Source organism: Bombus affinis, chromosome 12 (assembly GCF_024516045.1).
Source record: "Bombus affinis isolate iyBomAffi1 chromosome 12, iyBomAffi1.2, whole genome shotgun sequence".
Classification (NCBI taxonomy): domain Eukaryota; kingdom Metazoa; phylum Arthropoda; class Insecta; order Hymenoptera; family Apidae; genus Bombus; species Bombus affinis.
Window position 1 is genome coordinate 8,284,541 of NC_066355.1, and position 18,866 is coordinate 8,303,406.

Consider the following 18,866-nt stretch of genomic DNA (forward strand, 5'->3'; position numbering starts at 1 on the left):
AAATTTATTTTAGTAAAAAGAAACACGATAGGAGAGTAGGATGACACAAGTATTCAACAACATCCTTGATTTATTTCTTCCTTATACAATATTATTCTTCTCTTATATCTTATTTCTTACGAATATCTGTTTCATATACATTTATTTGTATAGAAATCGGCTGTAGTAAGCTGAACCGTACTTCTCTTAAAACAATCATAATGCTATAGAGATGAAAATCTGGGGAAAAATTGGCACAGAACAGATTCATTTCTGTGATAAGTACATATATATTGGATGGAGCAAAAGTTCAACGACCCCCTAACAAAGATCACTGACCTTGAACTTGATTTGGTCCCACGATAAATTCCCTTCTATTCTCTTGTCGCACCTGCCAACGTTTCGTTTACTTTATCGTTGCTCTTTTGGCAAAGATAATATGAATATTCCCAAAATATCAATGACGTACATTCCCCAGTTTTTCTAGTTTCACGCGAGGCAGATCAACGTTTTGCCCTCGTTCATCTTGTCCTGAACTTTATCACTGGCTGTGGACTTTTCTGCTTGGCCGCTTATTACCGCACAAACAAACGTCAATCCAACCCCTATCACGGCGCTATAGAAAGCCCAACCTGGAACATAAAACGTTCTTTACCCTTTTGCTTGACAATAAATTAATTAAGCAATTGAAATAGGAAACGTCCCCTATTCTGTTCTATTCGTTTCATTTTATTTCTTGATTTATGTTGCTCTTATATTTTATTGTTGTTTTCATTTTAAATCTCTCAATGTTGCTTAGTGTGAGCAACAATTACAAAGGCAAAATCCATGAATCTTTTTAAGTCGAGTTTTATGCAAAGGATTTAATCTACAGCATCTTGATTGCCCGCATAACCGTCTAAGTGTCTTGAGAATGTAAATAATTGTACATTTTTACTACCTAGAGAGCATTCAGCGAGGTAGAAAGCGTTAGCTTCCGATCCACAGATCCTTTGAACCCTTTCTGCGCCCCAGCCGGCGGGATACAAAATCATCCCCAGCAAATAAAATATTCCTGTTGGCAAGAAGCGAAGTAGCATTAGAAACTTAGAGAGTGATAAGCTGTTGCAAAATTGAAGTGTCATGTTGAAATATTACCAGCAATAACCTGCGCAACACCAGCCAGATTGAAGATGCTCTTTCTGCCGATGCTTTGCATGCAGCAGCCAACCAAAGCTGCCACCACTGTCATCGACATAATCGCCAAACCAAGGGACAGGAAGAAGTAAGAAGCTTTCCAGCAGTCTGGAAATACGGTGGAATCTGTGGCGAAGCCATCCAAGTTGAAATTTGCACAGTGAGTCTTCTTTCCGTGTAGCCTGATGCAACGATTGAAAATTCCGACTGTTGGCGCGTAAAACTCCGTTCCATTCTCTAACAATCAAAAGAAAAAAAGACTTCAATCCTTCGTCTAATATAGTTCTCTGTTTAGGAACGAACGAATGATGGATAAATTGTACAAGAAATATCAACGAGAAGGTGATGTGGTCTCATCGAAGTAGACACGAGTCATTAATATTCCAACCAACGTTAAGAACTTCGTTGAACATATCCCACCCTTGGGCCGTATACTAACGACGTACGGATTAAATAAGAGAAAATAGTTACTCGTGTCTTTTATCTGAGGTCCAATGAGCCATTTTGGAGTGATGAGCCCCGATAAAACTGCCATTAACGCCACCAGGGACAGGAGCGTCCACAGCAAACTACGACTAGTGACTATCACATAGCACATGCTGCCGTTCAATTGTGGATCTATGCCATCCTTCGAGCTCTAATCTCCTCCTGCAACATTTTTCCCTCTTAGAATTATACTGACCCATGAAGAAAGGCAATATTTATTAAAAGAACCAATTCATGACAAGACATAACGACATAAGCTTCTACCCGTTCAGCCATCGGTCTTCAACATCACGGTTCATAATTAAAATACATCCTGCTAAATACAACGTCAGAATTTTGAGCGCCTGTGTATTTATAGCGACTGCAATTCTTCATAGTTGGACAATATCAATTGTTAAGTGATCCCATGGGTAATGCGGCTCTTCTCAGAGTTAAAGCACTGGAAATAGTTATACTACCAATGTTTTATACAAATTAGAATAAGAAGCTTAATAGAAAAAGATGAAGAATTGTAAAGAAATAAGGAGATTCATCGCTGATCAATTTCTAACATGTAATTTTTAATTTTTATCTACCATCCACATGTCATCGACCGCGTTACTTGTGTGACGATCCAACACTGTGAGCGCACTTGGTGCAAATTGGATCAAAGTCGATCGTGTTATAAGGCAAGGTTATATCATGCTTATCGCGATTCAATTGGCATCAGGGGTCAACGATTCGGCGATCAGGCCCAAAGACTTTCAGGCAACTGCGCAAGAATAAATGCCACTCACATATATTTCGGGGAAACGTTACGTATGGCCCTTTTCCCGCGAACCAAAGAACAGCCCGGCATTAAAAGCGAAGAGTCGTAAGCTTAGCCATACACATCTTCTTCTCGTTTCTTTTCTCTCGCGTTACCGGTTCCGATTTTTTATTCTGATTTCGTGAGAATCGTAAAGCCGTGCCCGCCCAACAAAGCATCCTTTTCTTCCGACCCCTCGTAAAACGACGAGCATGTTCGCGCGCTGATTCGAATCGACTTCGATCGGAGAAAAGGGCAAGAAGAGGTTTCTTCGAGCTACCACGGCATCGTTATATTGGAATTCTCGGTTTGTTTCAGTTTGACGGCCGCTTGACAACTCTTCCGGCACATCCTATTTCAAATGTTTCTCGTTGGATCTGTCGTTAGAAAAAAGAAATCTTTGTAATAAAACTGTCGGGAAATAATTTGTAAGATTTAAAACCGGTGATCTCAACTTCGAAGACCAAGAAGATTTACGTAAGACACTGCATGATTGATTATGGCCAATAAGAAACACTAATTGGAAATGTATGAAACAAAATTACATTAAAAATGTGCTACTTGCCAAAGTATGGTATTAAAACTACGTCATAAAATCGGTACGGAATATCCGATATTACGAAGAAAAATTTTCATGGTAAAGGGCGAAGCAATTTTTCTTCGCTCTATGAATACATTTGAATTTGTTTGAAAATCTGATTCTACTCGACGAAGGCTTTTCGTGTTTTAATGTGACCAAGAACCAAGGCTAGAAAGATCGATTGGAAACCTGCCCCTCCCTCAGAACTGACCTATTTTGCTTTCTAACTTTAAATCGACCTAAGTTTGGGACCTGCGGATGATTTAGTGGGCGGTGGCCCTTCGTTGTTGAACGTATGCCGTTCTCCGCGACCCTCGAGATTTTTGATCCCCTTTAAACCCGCAAACTTAATCGCTTTCATTCCTCAGCGCCATATGAGCGATTCTCTTTGATGTAGCCGCAACGTGGCGAATCAGTAGGCCACGATGTGACGTGTTCTTCGTATGGAAAAGGATCTCTTGGTTGACTCCATTCTCCGGGCTATTCTTTTATTCCTGCGTCGGAAGGCACAGAATTTTGAGAAGCGAGCAACAACGCGCATACATAATTCTAAAACCATATAAGGAGAGAATTCTAGGATTTAGCAGCGACGTAATGAATTTTTATGATCTTTTTCTTCCACGAGTAAAGATACGATTTGTAATGATTCGCGATCTTCGCATTGAGAAATAGAACAAATAACGCAGATTTTTCTGTCGTAAAAATGAAAACAGGTGATATTTATACATCTACATCGATAGAATAACAGTTTGAAGAGGACAAATAGCGAAAGGGAAGAGACGCCGAGTAATAATTGCGTTGCATCGCCCTGTGGAGTAACGTGGGGAAGCAGCGATGTTTAATTAAATTCGTTTCACGCTGTACATCTGCCAGTTTTATTTTTATCATTTCTTGCGCGCGACCTCCTCTAAAAGCACTCAAGAGGCCGGGTTTACTTAGGATCGCCCCTTAATCGCTGTTTGTATTTATACTGTCTTCGAGTTTCGCGTCGGATTTAATGAATCCCTAACACCGGAAACACGTTGATTCACCGCGGCATAGAAACTCGTGACCTCACGGAGCAGCGGCATTGCTCCAACTTGTTTCAACATCGAACATCTGCCGTAGTTGTAAAAAACATGTGGCATTAATACAACCTCTCCTTCTTTCGTTATTAGGTATCTGCTGTTATGATGTTGAAAATGTTTAGCATCCGCCACGTGACATTAATAAACCGCGGTTTGGCTTGCAGCCATTCGAAGTTCGGAGAAGGACGGACGAGATAAAACCGATCAGAGCTTGCATGTAGACCGCCAGTCGTTCGACCGACAACTTCTCTTATTTTTATTTTCTTTTTTTCCACTTTAATCGTTGCGTTCATTGTTGTGGGTTGCCACGCCTTTAGCGAATGCAGTAGGGCTCCATTGTCTCGACGCGAGTCCCCTTTGCTGAATTAATTTTCGATGTTTAATTCGTTGGAAAGGATCGGGTTAAAGTATTGGGCTAGGTGGAACGAAATTCTAGTCGATCGACCAGCCAGGTTTCTCATCGAATTATAACACGTTCGCTAACCAGGCACACGTGCTTCACGATTAATTTACATTTAGTTCTATGCTCCGACTTGATCTCACATAGCTATGTACGATGTATGGTATTTCAAGTTAGTTGATATACAAGATGAACAAGAAATTGACGTACCAGAAGTTAACGTAAAATACATAAAGATACGTGTTACGTAAGTTTTACAAGCGAGTTGTAACGTGAATCTCTCGAACACGTTGATAGATCCAAGGAAAAATGATGAAATGTCGAATATCGAGAAGAATTATCGAATATATTATACAAAGGTACAAGAAACGAAACGTGATCTATAGTGAACATTTGCTTCCATAGTCTGTGATCGCGAACGTGTTAAAATTCCATAGAATTACCAGGGGAAACAACGTTAGAAGTCTCAGTTCAATTTCAGTTTACTCAGGTAAAGCAAAGTGATGAATTAGTAGAGATGAATAAGATTTCCGCAACATTGGTGAGCTTCTTCCTCGCCTCGCGCATCACGGAATGCGATATCTTTCCTTTTCTCTCTGCTCGTGGCCCTGGACGAGAGGCTCCGACCATTAGTCATCCAGCAATGGGTCCTCTGTCCGGCAGCTCGTTATCAGAAAGGCGTAAGTCGACGGCCAGTGCGAACTTAACACTCGTAAATTCAAATCACACGTTTCCGGCCCGTGGACGTTGCTTTACGAGCATTCTTTATCCACGAGAAACCGGCGGAATCTATAATCTTCTATTTTTAAAAACATCCTTGTAAGAAATACGAATCTTCTGCGTCTTTCCTATCTTCTACTTTCTCGCGTGTAATCATAAATCGTGAACTCGTCGCAAACATCTTCCATCGTCAAACATTACTCGCTGTTTTATAGTTTACCATGTGAAATCCATTGAGAGATTAACACGTTAACAACTTCTGTGAAATCTGAAACAATCGAACGTTCGATTACAGAAACACGAGACACCTACACGTTGCATAATCCAGCGACGACGTAGACCATCTGCAAGGCAGCTGTTGGACAGGTGCTCCCTTACTTCTCCACTCTCTTGTTTTCGTCCCCTCTTTCCATCGACAGATCCTCCCAGGCTCACCTTCTTCTTCTCCCTCTTCTTCGTTCTCCTCTTCTTCTGCTTCCTCTCGTTTCATCTTTTTCTTTTACCTGCCTCCTCCTGGCATGCACACTGTCGATTTTATCCAACAGTAATTTATCGTGATTTCAGCCGATCGCGTTCGATTAAATATTTCGGAGAGACGATTCCGCGAAGCCTCGCTGTATTTTCTCCAAAAATCGTATTCCGGATATTCTGGTCTACGTTCACGATTCGACAATTTCTTCGCCTCAAACAGAATGTAAAATGGAGTATCGATTTTAGTCCATCGAAGAGATGTTTTATTCATTCTTGAAGATTCAGTGGAATGTGCTATAAGATAGATTGCACGTGTTCATGCAAGGTTATATTTTTGTGAACACAACCAGAGAAATGGAACCTACGCAGAGATCATGTTTCGATATATGCAGTACACATAGAACGACGAACCGATTGTGTGTCCTGAGCAAAACTGAACACACACCCTTTAAAACAGAGCAATTTTTTTAAAACTGAACCAGACGACTTTACTTTTTGAGAAGTTAGAAGGTTTAGTTTACTAGATGATATGGGAAAAAATTGTAGTAAAAGTGTAATTGGTCGGAATCTCGAAGAAAGAAGTAAAGGTCACTTTTGCAACTTTTCTGTCTGAGCCTGTGATGAAAATTTGAACAGCGCACTTTGTAGATTTAGTCACATACATGCTGAATTAATTGATATGGACAGATGTAAGAATCTGTACACAGATTTTAGGTCGCCGAAAATCACGAAGGTTGTGATTAGATTTTCATTGTTGTAAAAAGCGACGTTTGCTATTTTCTTCGCGATTTCGATCAACTGCAATTTTTCCAGAAATTTGTTCGCGCGCTGTCTAGTAAACTATTGCTAAAATAAAATCAAGTCGTTTGATGGAATTGTAAAAAGGTAATTCTGCCTTAAAGGGTATACGTTCACGTTCGCTCATTACCGTACACTGTACATGTTTCGCGCGTTCCCTCTTCCATTTCGTCGATTTTTAATTCAAGGTTTCGTCGATAGCGGATTGCCAAGCTGAATTCCCTTTTGTTCACGGGCAGATTTACAGTTCCGTAGAACGATTTGCGTTCCTGGAACAGCCACGCCTATTACCATGAATCTCTTTCGAAAAGGCTACGGCATTCCACGTCCGATGTATCGTTTTTTAAAAATAAAAAGAAACAAAGTACGAAGTGTTGCCTGTATTGTAACGTTCTCATCGGTATTCTTCCACTATTCGACTAAATTAATCGTCATTAATCTCGAAACCTCGTCCAACCACTGTCCTCCCTTTCTCATTGACTTCTATTGATTTCAATTCGATTACATCGAACCAAAAGAGTCGTTGCATAATTCACACGCTGGCCATTCACGCGTGCTATGGTTACCGGATGTTCGAGCAATTCGTTTTGCCGAATGTAAAGGGTTAAAGATCAATGATCGACGCGTATCAGTACGATCAGCAGGAAGTCGACACGGAGTCGACGATATTACTTCCGAGGCGAAATCCTATTTACGACGGCACCGTGATAACAGTTCGATGCTAGGCGCCTTTCCAGTGGAACGACCGCCAGGATAATTAAGGTACCACGAGCAAGACGACCAACTTAACGGTGATTTCCAGCGCATCTAGCTAGGCCCGGCAATTAAGATAATCGCCGATCGCGCGCTCCGACTACGCGTCTCCCTGGCCACGCTGTCCTCTTCGTGGATATCGATACCTGGAATTCTTTTGGAGCTTTTATTCCACTCGATTTTTCATCGATATCGATCGTCGTTGTCCGTCGCGGTTGGTGGAAACACAGGTAGATTTGAAATTAATCCAGTGACATGGCCAGACGTGTGCAAGACAAATAGAATGCAAATGAAACATGCTTAGCCCTATGACAAGATACTACCGTATTGGCAAAGTTTGAAAGATGTTTGAGGATGTGTATAAAAATTAGAAGATATTTCTGAAGAACACGTGCTTCGCAGAGTTTATAACACAAAATATTTAGATAACCAGCGATTTCTTAGATTAAGACGCTCCAATGTAAATTCACAGAAAGAAAATATACATAACTAAACAGGAATTTCGAACTTCGTATCAAAGTTTCAATAAATTCGGATTAAATCCCAATGTTAATGTAACGTTTCGTATTCCATTTCTTTCTTACTCTCGTCGTACGATTTTACGAATATTAACATGGTATATAAATATAATACACGCGTAACTAACGATATTTGATACGTTTCACGTTTGCGATCAAACAAATTCTCGTTTCTCTAAACCATCCAAAAGTTATCAACCGCTGAAGGATCTGAGATACCAATCGTATACATATTTCTACAGAAAAGCTTCGTTTGATTTTCTGTTTCCCTTTCGATCGAGTTTCCATTAACTTGCTGCTCGCAACACGCGGAAGGTTCGCTTAGAATGTTGGTAACACGTCCAGTAAAAGATGTTAGAATAAAGATGCTGCTCATGCGTCTATTTTTCTCGCGGCTGACGCTTTTCATTCCCTCTCGCACCCAGTTCCCATCTTTCCTGCCCTTCCTTCTTCCCTCCTCTCTTCCCATTTGTTCCTGCTAGCCCCGGCTGGTTCGAGACCAGCATAGCCAGTCGCTGTGTCATCGAGCCTCGATACATCATAAATATAAATTGATTTCTGGATACGTGTTGGTACTGTTGGTACAAATGGGACTGCGTGCGAGCCGCACACGCGTCCGCGAAAGTCGTTGGCATACACGCGCGGGCTATAGCTACGTTTCGGAATCTTAATGCGCCGCGAAGGAACACGAACGCCAAAAATGACGAATGACTTGTCACAACGAATTTCGCAACGTCCGATTCACCGACCAACTCGTCACTTTTTATCGATCTACTCCTTCTTGTGATTCTTCCACTTATTCTTTTTTTTTTTTTTTTTTTGTTTCTATTATTATTTTTCGAGGGACAACGTATTTAGTATAGCGAGGCTAGATTTTCATTCTCGAGCGATTTTTTTCCTGCACGTTGTTACAGCGTGAATACGCCGTGCAGGAACAGGAAACGGTGCGCACGTGGAGACAAAATAAATGGACTTCGTCGTTATTAACGTGTGTGACAGTCGTGTATCGAATGTATAGGTCGTGTAAATCCCAAGACGTCCACAGGCTTGCGTTGAAACGCAAAGTGGTCGTTTCGAGTACCTCCCACGGAGTATAATCAAATAACAAGAGCGCACAGCTCGTCGCATCTTTGCAACGACGAATGATCTCACGCAAGTAGATATTTGTTTCTTGAAAATGGAATATTAAATCGCGTACTTGTAGGATAAAATTAAGGGGTTAATAAAAAGCATGATCGCTCGCTCTCTTTCGTATTATACGAGCATACTGAGACGGCAGTCGGCGCGCGTTAATTTTTATCTACCGTAAGTAAGTTCGTGAATTTCTCCGTACGATCTAACGAACTGCTGAAACTGGCGGCAAAATTCGCTCGTCTGCGTTATACTTAAATGCATCTCTCTGAGTAATATAATTTATTAAATTGCAATAGGCGCGCAATAATCACAGCTTGCCTCGGTGGAAGTCGCAAGTGGGCATTTCCTGAAGATCGCGATAAACCCGTCTGCGCAAAGTGCTATGAACTCGGGGAACTCTAGATAAATCTAAACGAATCGCGTGATAAACCTCACTGTGTGCATCGAAATATTTAAAAACCGACAGATGCTTTAAATTCTTCTTCCCTTTCTTCTTCTTTCATTTTTTTTTCTTATAGAGGAATGCATATATATATATATATATATATAAACGAGGAGTAGGAAACTATCGGAAGGAAACGCAAGTTCTGTCCCCAAGGTACCTTTCTTTGGACCTTCGTATAGCTTCTGATTCCCTGGAAACGCATTAACGAGCGATTACGAATCCATTCCAGATCGTTGAGATTGCCACGGGGGCTCGTTTTCTCGGTAGAAGCCGCCAACAACGCTGCTTGCATCAGAGCAGCCGGTTGGAAGATTAGAATGCACCGTGCATTCGCTTTTCGAACGACTTGCACGCGCGTTGCCATCACCACGAACAGAGCCACGAGCAGAGTCCCCGACGAGCCTCAGGATCACTCTCGGTTTCTCGTTGTTCGAACAACGTTCTGGATGAGAGCTTCGAACAAATTCAAATATTCTTATCGCCAGAGTCTTTCAAAGAGACTTCTCAACGAAAAGAACGCATAATTCAGGGGCCGGACTTAAGTTCACGAAACTCGAATCTTCGACTTCGTCAGGTCTGGAAACTACGGAAACCTGGACTTTGATCTTACAACACACACACAGTTTTATGTTTGTACATTGTTCTTTTAATCTTTGTTTTAGAGCGAATCTTCATCGAAAGCCCGTACGAATAACGTACCAATCTATCAAGCCTATCTGTTTGGTTCATCCAATGGAACTACTTATAACAGCGATCTAATTGTTGTAGCGTACATCAGCCTGCTTTGTCGGGTAGAATATATAGAGATTAATGATCTTTTAATAGTTAACCTTTAACTCTTTGTAATTTTGAAGCTTGAATAAGAGCTACATATTAACCAGTCTGCGATATTTATGCATCGACAGAGAATGGAAAGCCGCAGAGTGCAGAAAATGCATATGGTACGATAAAAACCAGTAGAATATCCAAGTTACAGATGAAGCAAATTTCTCCTTTGATTCTGTTTGTTTAACACTAACCTTACCAGGTCCGGTTAAACAACCGGTTTCAAAATTTAGTTTAAAATTGAACGTTCGTTGTTATTTCTTTCGTTCGTTTCACTCTACGTAAATTCTCATATTAACAACAATTGAGAAATTGATTAATCAGGTAAGAAGAAAAATCGTGATGGTAAGAATAGGAATTCCCATAAAGAGTCTGGTGACGACGACTCGGGCACTTTGGAACAGGGATGTATATTGACTTTCTTTTTCCTGAATTTATCATTAGAAAGCAACTTGAGCAAACTTTATTGGAAATTCTTGCAAGAAAACGTGAAGAAAATTGGCCAGATCGAAGGTTAACGATAAACGTCGGTATTATCAACCAGACGACTGATTTATCGTGTTAATCAATTAGCGACCTAATTGACGTATCGTCACGAGCGTTAATTAAGAATTATCATGAAAATCCATTTGCGTGTGACCCAGTTTAAGACCGAGAACGACAACGCGTTATCTGCCGACAGAAATCGGGGTACTCCCCTTTGTTCGTGCAGCTCCTCCTCGGACACGAGTCGCCCGCATTCCTCTGTTAGGTACGTACCAGGAAAAAAAGCGGCCAGAGCCCTCCTCTTGGAGGGGAAAAAAAAAGAAAAAGAAGGAAGAAAGAAAAGGTGAATTTACAGGCAAGCGTGGCCGTAATGTAGTCAAGCCTGCCAGTTCAAAGCGAGCTCGCGTACGAAGACGCGATTCGATTCACGCTTTGAAGCGTGTACTTACAAAGAGCTGCAGGATGTTGCGCCGCTTGCAATTATTTTCCGCGTCTCGTTACTCTATTTTCAACCATATTACTCTATTTTAAAGCCGCTATAAAATTTCTTAACGTACTGGTGGCGACGATCAGCGATGCGTCTACCGATCCCTCGAACCATCCGACTTGCCATAAATTTCTCAATTATTCGAATAAAATCCACCTAACGCTAGAATTACATAGCCAGAAACGAACGTCGTATTTTCATAGATATTATCGAATTATAGATCGCCTTGAAACGTTTCTTTTCAGTATTTCGTACGATTTTACTATCCGCTGTATATTCCGCGCATTTTATGGATCGAGCGTTGCAAAGGCCGAAGATATCCAAAGAGCTACGAACGCGACGACGAGATCCGACGACTGTTGGCTGTTTTTGGTTCGCTCGCTCGTTAAGTAAATCGGAAACGGGGATGAGAAATATTTAAGACTCAATGAAATAGAAAGACAGCTGTCTCAGCTCGTGTGTCGCGCATCCATGCTTATACGTGTACTTAACTCAAATTCATTCAAGCAGAGTGATATCATCTTCATTGGAGAAACCTCAGCTGATGTGTCGTGTGTCTCTGTATCCATACGTGTAATTTAAAACCATTGAGATGTGGCCATGTTTGGTATCTCATTGGTATATCATCGAAGAAGCTGTCAGCAACGCGAACCTACGTATATATCAATCCGTAAAATTCTTACGAAAAATCACGATTCCTCGTTCGAATCGCTTCAGTATCGCTACTGTTAAATTCAATATATAGCTTCTAGTATTTCTAAAAACGCTACGTACCTTGAATTCGAGTTAAATACCGGTGCTCGCTCGATCAAATCTACACAGTGTCCCAAGTTTAAACGGCTAAACTTCACCGGTACGTTCCACGACTATAGATGAGAAAATGATATTATATAAACGTAAGTGTTGTACTAGGTTGGGCGAAATGTTTCTTTCGTTTTATAAACAAATAATAGACGCACAATGTTTCTTCGTTTATATTAATTTATCGAATTATGCACGAACGTAATAATAGAAATAGAACGAAATGGATCATAGCTAATTCAATAAAATAATATAAAACAGAAATTGTTGTTGATCTCATCAACTCTTAGCAAAAACGTTATAGCAGAAATATGAAACCTGAAAGCAATGGACCAACATTATCACGAAAGGCGAATTGGTCGGAGAGGGCGCGTTATTATTTGGTCCGCGAGATCGCCAGATCTTGCAACATTACGGATTTTTATCCGCAGGGAACAGTGAAAGCGATTGTGTATCGTACAAGAGTCGATTGGCGACAAGAACTAATAGAAAGGATTGATGGCGCGCATTCGTTGATCCGAAGCAAGATAAGCATGAAATTCGGAGAACGACAAACTCAATTTCCGTACGATGCGAAGCTTACGCTCGAAAAGGGGACGGCATTTTGAAATGGACGCATAAATCAACTTTCTTTTCGGTGTAATAAGACGTTTGAGGGCATATGTTCACGTTTCATCTTTTTCTTCTTTCTACTCGTGCAACGTGTTTTGGTGAAGCTCGATCGTTTGAACTTGCTACACTCTGTGTACAGGGTGTCTCGTTTTAATCGTCGCGCGCAAATATCTTGCGAACTATGCATCATTCGGAAAAGCGTTTCAAAGAGAAACTTAGTTTGCTTGGAGGAAGAGTTTTCCGCCACGGTGAGAAATCTTATCTAGGTGAACGTGTTTTGAGGGTCCCGAAGTAACCTTTGTTTCTTCAAATGGAACTATACACATATTTTATATAGCACTCGATGTATCTTTTAATTTCTTCTACAAAGAAGTATCAAGGAGCATGATTAGTTCGGAAGATATTCTGTCTTTAATCTTGTAAAACTTATCGTACGAAAGACGAGGAAAGATAACGTAGTGCCACTCGATTCCATAGAATTCACATTGAGTTATCTTTTAGATTAGGCGTTTTCAGATACAGACACTTCGATACCTTTCCGTAGAGAATTCAGAACTGCATCGTATAAAAAGAAAACGTATAGTTCCATTTAAGAAAACTACAGATCACCTTGAAATCTCTACATAGATAAAACTTGTGACCATCGCAAGATGTTTCCTCCGAAACGAAATAAGTTTTATTTCAAAACTCTTTTGACAATAACCTTCCTCGTGTCGATTAAAATGAGACACCCTCTGTAAACCTGTAAATCTTCTACGAAAAATTACAAATCGTTTCGGTAGTTTCGTTATTAAATCATTATACCGTGTGGCACTGCTGAAAACGTTGCACTGGTCGTTCCTCTCTCAAGACGCGAATACCATCAGAGTTTGATTGGGAGGCGCGTGAAATGCAATTTGCAAACGAGCCGTATATTTAACCACACGTATACGACGATACACGATTGATGACCAGAGTACATATTTTCTTCCTATATGTATATATATCGATGACGCATCTCTGTGTACTCACAGAAGCCGGTTCGAATAAACGCGCGAGCACGTACACTCGAGCGTGTATCAACGTTGAAACTGTTGAGACACGCGTGTCCACGCTTGCGAGGGTAATATCGAAATACTATCGCTTCCCACGCGAGAAGGAGCCTCGATTCTGTCTAAACGGCGTCCATGCGTTCGCCTGTATTCACGTGCGTGCGTAAAAGCTGCCTTATTGGGAAGCTTTAATGGCTAGACCACGGCCAAGAGTACGTCGAGCATACTTTATGCCATCGACCATATTTGTCCTACGATTCATATCGTGACAGCGAAAACGGATTCGGTAACGAGTCCCTTTCGTGAGCTTTCGCAACAGCTCTGCCGATCGTTCTAACGGTTCGATATCGTTTCGTGCTCTTAATGGTACAGAAGATTATGCAGCGTGCTCTCATCGAGAATTAGCTTCCAGGGGAATTCCTATCGTCGTTATCCTCTATCCCAGCGTCTCATTTTGCGAAATTTTGATGTTAGTTCGTTGCCACGGGACAGTTAGGTTGTCCGAAAAGTGTCTTCCTCTCGCAAACGTGTTTTTTACAACAGTGCTCCTTCGTACAAACGTGAAACCAAGTCTGTGAAATGTCGCGGTGTTTGTCTCGGCGGAACAAAATAAAATAATATAAAACGAAAAACGTTGTGCCTCATAAAACGAAAGAAACTTTTCGGACATCCTAATTAGATAGTAATTAAATTGACGCATGTGGAATATCGTTTGTTCCGAGTTTCAAGCTGATACCAGTCAACAAAGTTTATCCAATAGTGGAAGATTATTAGGACCATGTTAAGGAAGCAGACATTTATTACAAATTGTATCGAGTTGTATCGAATCGAGGTGTTTTTAATGGGGAAGAATTTAGACGGAAAGCTTGCACGAGGAAAAATTTCTGTCACACGTTTTTGCGGTTTATCGGGACGTCTCGTTCTTTACAAAGAAATTCCCATGTTAATAATAATTTCAATCTTTTGATAACAGGCAACGACTACTAGGGTTTGGTGCACGTATGATATCATTCGTTTCTTCCTAGAGATAACTTCGTTTAGCGGGCTTGCAGCTGAGAATTCCAGCATTTTGCGCGTTTACGAATTCGACGATCTAGCAAATCGAATGGCAAAGACTGTATCTTTGTGAGAACATGTCCCTGTCTCGGAGGAGGCGTTATTACATCGTAGAAATACCTTTGCGGACTGTTTCGTTCAGCACGTAATAACTGTCATAGCCAATTGCAGTACAGTATGGTCGAGAGACACGGTCCTCGTGGTCCAGAATCCCCGTGGTTTACCAGATCGTAAGCAGATCTTTGAATTTCGAGGTTTACTATCACGATGGCACGCCGTCTGCTAAACGGAAACACCAGCACAGACGTTCGCTGAGATCTTCGTGATACTTTCCTTCTTTCGATAAGCATAAACGTGGAGCATATGGTAATCTTTTTTGAAAAGGTGAATCTATCGAAACAACGAATATCTGGACCGAAGAAACCATAATTTGAGTTCCGAGACCCGCGACGCATTTTGTTCCTCGATAAGCAAATTGTAGTTTTGTAAAAAATTAGAATTATCGAATCGAACAAGATTTGAAGCTAGGAAACTAGAATTTTATGAGCAAACAAAGGCATCGAGACGCTGAAGATTTAAAAGCAAGAGACTGGAATCTTTGCCGGAAAGGCGGCGGTATCGAGCCAAGAAGGATCCGACGCGAAGAAACTGCACTTTAACGAAAAAGATTACACAGGTTTCTGTGCGGTATTTGACACTACTGTTACGCGAAACATCCTCGCTATCTCGTTTCACTGACAGTCGAACGCACCGTCCAACTGCTTGCGAAGTAATTTAACCGTTCCGCTATGGTGATTTAAAAAAATTGAACTTGAGAAACAGGGGGACGCAGCCGCAGACGGGCAAAAAACGAATGACCGAGGCGATTAATTAATCGTTGTCCTGTCGCTTTCGTTTAAGCGTAATTCGTCTCAATTTAACGGTCCGCTGTTCCTCAAAATAAATTCATTAAGAAAAACGACACTCGAACGACTACACGTCGAATACGTAATTTGAAAAATTAAAAGCGCTTTTCGATCGTGATCCTTTCTTCCTTTTTTTCTGTGAAATTACGATCAGGATAATGATTTCGTCGCGTCGTGAAGCTGTTGCGCTCGATAGAGCAAAAAAGAACGGGAGGGAAGAGCCGAAACCACCCTACGATGCATAATTCATGGTGGTAGGTCTGGCTTTATGGCACACCCTAATGCCTCATGATGTAAACAGTCGTAAATTAATGCAATTGGCCAGAGCTGGTTCACGTGTGTGGTAGAAAGAGAGAAACGGAGGAATAGATACATTAACATCGCGTTCGGTGAACTTCGCGCTTCCACACTTGGCAAATTCAAAGATTGCACAGCTTCCACGCGCCTGCACCGCTCTCTGCGCTCTATCCTTCGCTTCCGGTACCTAATTGATCCCATTAAAGAGACGCAACGACTCGTTAAAGAAAACATTAGGGACAAGTAACAGAATATCGTTGAAATTGTTCGTGTCATTTGAATATTTTAATTTCAGAGGGCTGTGCTTGTTTTAATTGAACCCTTCAGAAGCCACATCGATCAGGAAAGTACAGGGAAGTGATGTTATAAACGCTGTTTCTTATTTTTAATTTACGTTGGAATTTACTATTTACTCGTGGCACGTTCAGACTCGTGGAGCTTGCGGAATTAAACTTATTGGTTTCTTGAGAATCGAATATCGATCGTGTATTTATGTAATGAAATGAAGGAAATGATCAGAAACGTATAGAAAAGCGATGTTACGAACGTTCTGCTTTTTAGATTTACGCCACAATTCACTATTACTTGTGTCATCTTTTCGCGATGAATGAACTTGCCCAACTGAATATTTGTTTCTTGAGAGTCGAATATCAATCGAGTATTTACATAACGAAATTAAATAAGCGATAAGAAGCAGAGTCGATCAATTTATCTTTGGAGAGGCTCGATTGTAAGACCGTTTGACTGTCTAAGGTATAAGTCAAAGAAAAAGATAGATTACTCACTCATCCACGACCCTATTATCTACAAAACCTGCAGAACAACCTCAAGACACGTAGCAGTCTTAGACGCAGTCCACGCAAATCGCATTCGAGCACATCTTCTAAGAGTCATCCGTATCGTCGATAGTGTTCGCATTGTATTTCAATATGTTATCTTGTATTCGTTATTTATCACGATGTAACATCAAGGAGCCGAATTTACCTAGTTACAAGTTCAAAAAACGTATTATATTTTATCCCATCGTAAATTTATTAATCGCGAGGATTCAATTCAGGAACCAAACCGAGATTTCCTATACAGCCAGGTTAGAGTCGGATTATGCGAATCAAAGAATCAAACTTGTTCGAAAGATTATTAAGTTCTTATTACAATTTCATTTTATTATTATTATCCTGAGTTCAATTTTGATATAAGATGTATATACTTATTTATATGCCGGTTCTGCTATCAATTTTGTCTATGAAACAAGTATGTACACATATATAAGTATGCAAATACACATATAAGCTAGCTTCCTATCGTTTTCCTATGGCAAATATTTGAACAGTTTCATATCGTATCAAATTAAAATAACAATTGTATTAAATGAAATCCCGTGTGGAAATAGTTGAAGCATTTCCAAGTTGGCTGAGGGGCTGTATCAATTGTTTCGCGTCCAAAGTAAAATCAATTGCATTTGGCTTTAAGGGATCGCGTGTCATTCGAGATCCGACTATCAATGGGTCCGTTTTGCATCGCAAAGGACTCGCTCGTTCTATTGTTCGCTTCTCTCGATAATTCAGCTCCAACAGAGTGTAAAAGGAATAAATATTCAATTACCGGACACGTATCATCCACTTTTGTTGTCCCCGGCTATGCAAAGTCGCGTGAATTTCAATGAAACGAAAATCCAAACAAATAAATCTCACGGCAATTTCACTCACCTCCGATCCGTTTCCTGCCGAACGTAAAGCTCGATAATGACGAACGTTCGCACTTGGTTACTAGAGGAAATAGTTATTAGTCAGTGGCTATTCGTGGTCGAGAACGGAACTGTCAAGCGGCCGTTTCTCCTGTCAAAGGCCTCGCGTAGCCGACGCTTTTTTCCTGGACACGGAGCTGCGCGGTCAAAGCGCCGAGCTGAACTGAACCCGAGGCGGCTCGCGATCGCCGCTATAACGCGTGGCGATCGTGAACGCAGACCTGTTTGCTGGTGGGACGCGGGGCCTCCTCGTGTTATTTACTTTATTACGCTACTCGTTGCAAGGTTCGGGGAAATATACCGTCGAAAGGCAGTGAAATTCTAGCGGATTTTCTACGATCCGCAGTTCTTGTATCTACGACGAACAGGCTCGTGATAAGAATGAACAGATTCTGTGAATCTTTAGGTAATAACACTTCGATTTTAAACCATCTTTGAATCTTCCTAGTCGTAAGCTGAACCCGCTTGATTTACGTTAGTGGAGACGATATTGTAAAAACGATGTAGATTTTCTATCGATCCTTGGAATCCAAGCGTCTTGATATTCACGAACGATAGAATTCTGCAAATTTAATAACTTGCATCGCACGATAGATAAAAAAAAGTGGGACAATTTGATAAGCAGTTGTAATTAACGAGGACTGTTAATGACAAAGGAGCATTTCTCGTGATTAATATCCTGTGCATATTTCGAAACGAGTACAAGATATTATCGTGATCACCCTTTTAACGAAAGCCTGGCGTTTACGAACCTAATCCCATAAAATCGTGATACAGGCCGTTAAGCATGATGTCAGTGCCGCTTTCCGTAGTTCCCATTACATCGCGCTACCAGAAATCGCTCGATACTTTCGTCCACGCGGCTTTTCATCGTTTTCCATCCACCGAGGGTGTCGCCGTGGCATCCTTTTGGCGTCCGATTACAACCATCATGGGGTGGATGGTTTATGAGAGGGTATTCTATAGCCTTATGGGGCTTAAAGGCGCCAGCATTTATGGATTTACCGCCTGGTGTAATGTTTCGTCGTCCGGAGAATAATAAACAAAACACTTAACTATAGCGTGATATTTTATGGTTAAATATTGAGACAAAATGCTTCGATAGACGAAATACACTGCACGATGATATATGATCCATTCTGTGTTGATCGTAATATCGTTTTTACTATAGAAAGTAATCCAGCGTTTTTACATTGAATAATTTTCTAAATTTGAATATCGTTTCGCTCTATATATTTTAGGATTTTACCATATCGATCTTAATATTTCTAAAACGCGGTATAAACTTGATTTCATTAACAAATAATT

General features: G+C 40.8%; 1 protein-coding gene across 3 annotated transcripts; it reads right to left on the reverse strand.

Moving 5' to 3' along the window:
• Window positions 1-52: 52 nt before the first annotated feature.
• Window positions 53-17,739, reverse strand: LOC126922615 (LHFPL tetraspan subfamily member 2 protein-like). Of its 3 annotated transcripts, none has more exons than XM_050735405.1 (6): window positions 17,521-17,739; window positions 1,627-1,803; window positions 1,117-1,392; window positions 920-1,033; window positions 449-611; window positions 53-370 (listed from the first exon to the last, which is right to left on the reverse strand). In XM_050735405.1, exons 2-5 carry the CDS (start codon window positions 1,751-1,753, stop codon window positions 469-471), a joined length of 660 nt encoding a protein of 219 aa, XP_050591362.1. In that variant the 5' UTR covers window positions 1,754-1,803; window positions 17,521-17,739; the 3' UTR covers window positions 53-370; window positions 449-468. The 3 variants fall into 3 exon arrangements, with proteins under 3 accessions (XP_050591362.1, XP_050591361.1, XP_050591360.1); XM_050735404.1 differs by adding an exon at window positions 1,906-2,080 and having other exon boundaries at window positions 53-611; XM_050735403.1 differs by having other exon boundaries at window positions 53-611.
• Between the last annotated feature and the right edge of the window lie 1,127 nt (window positions 17,740-18,866).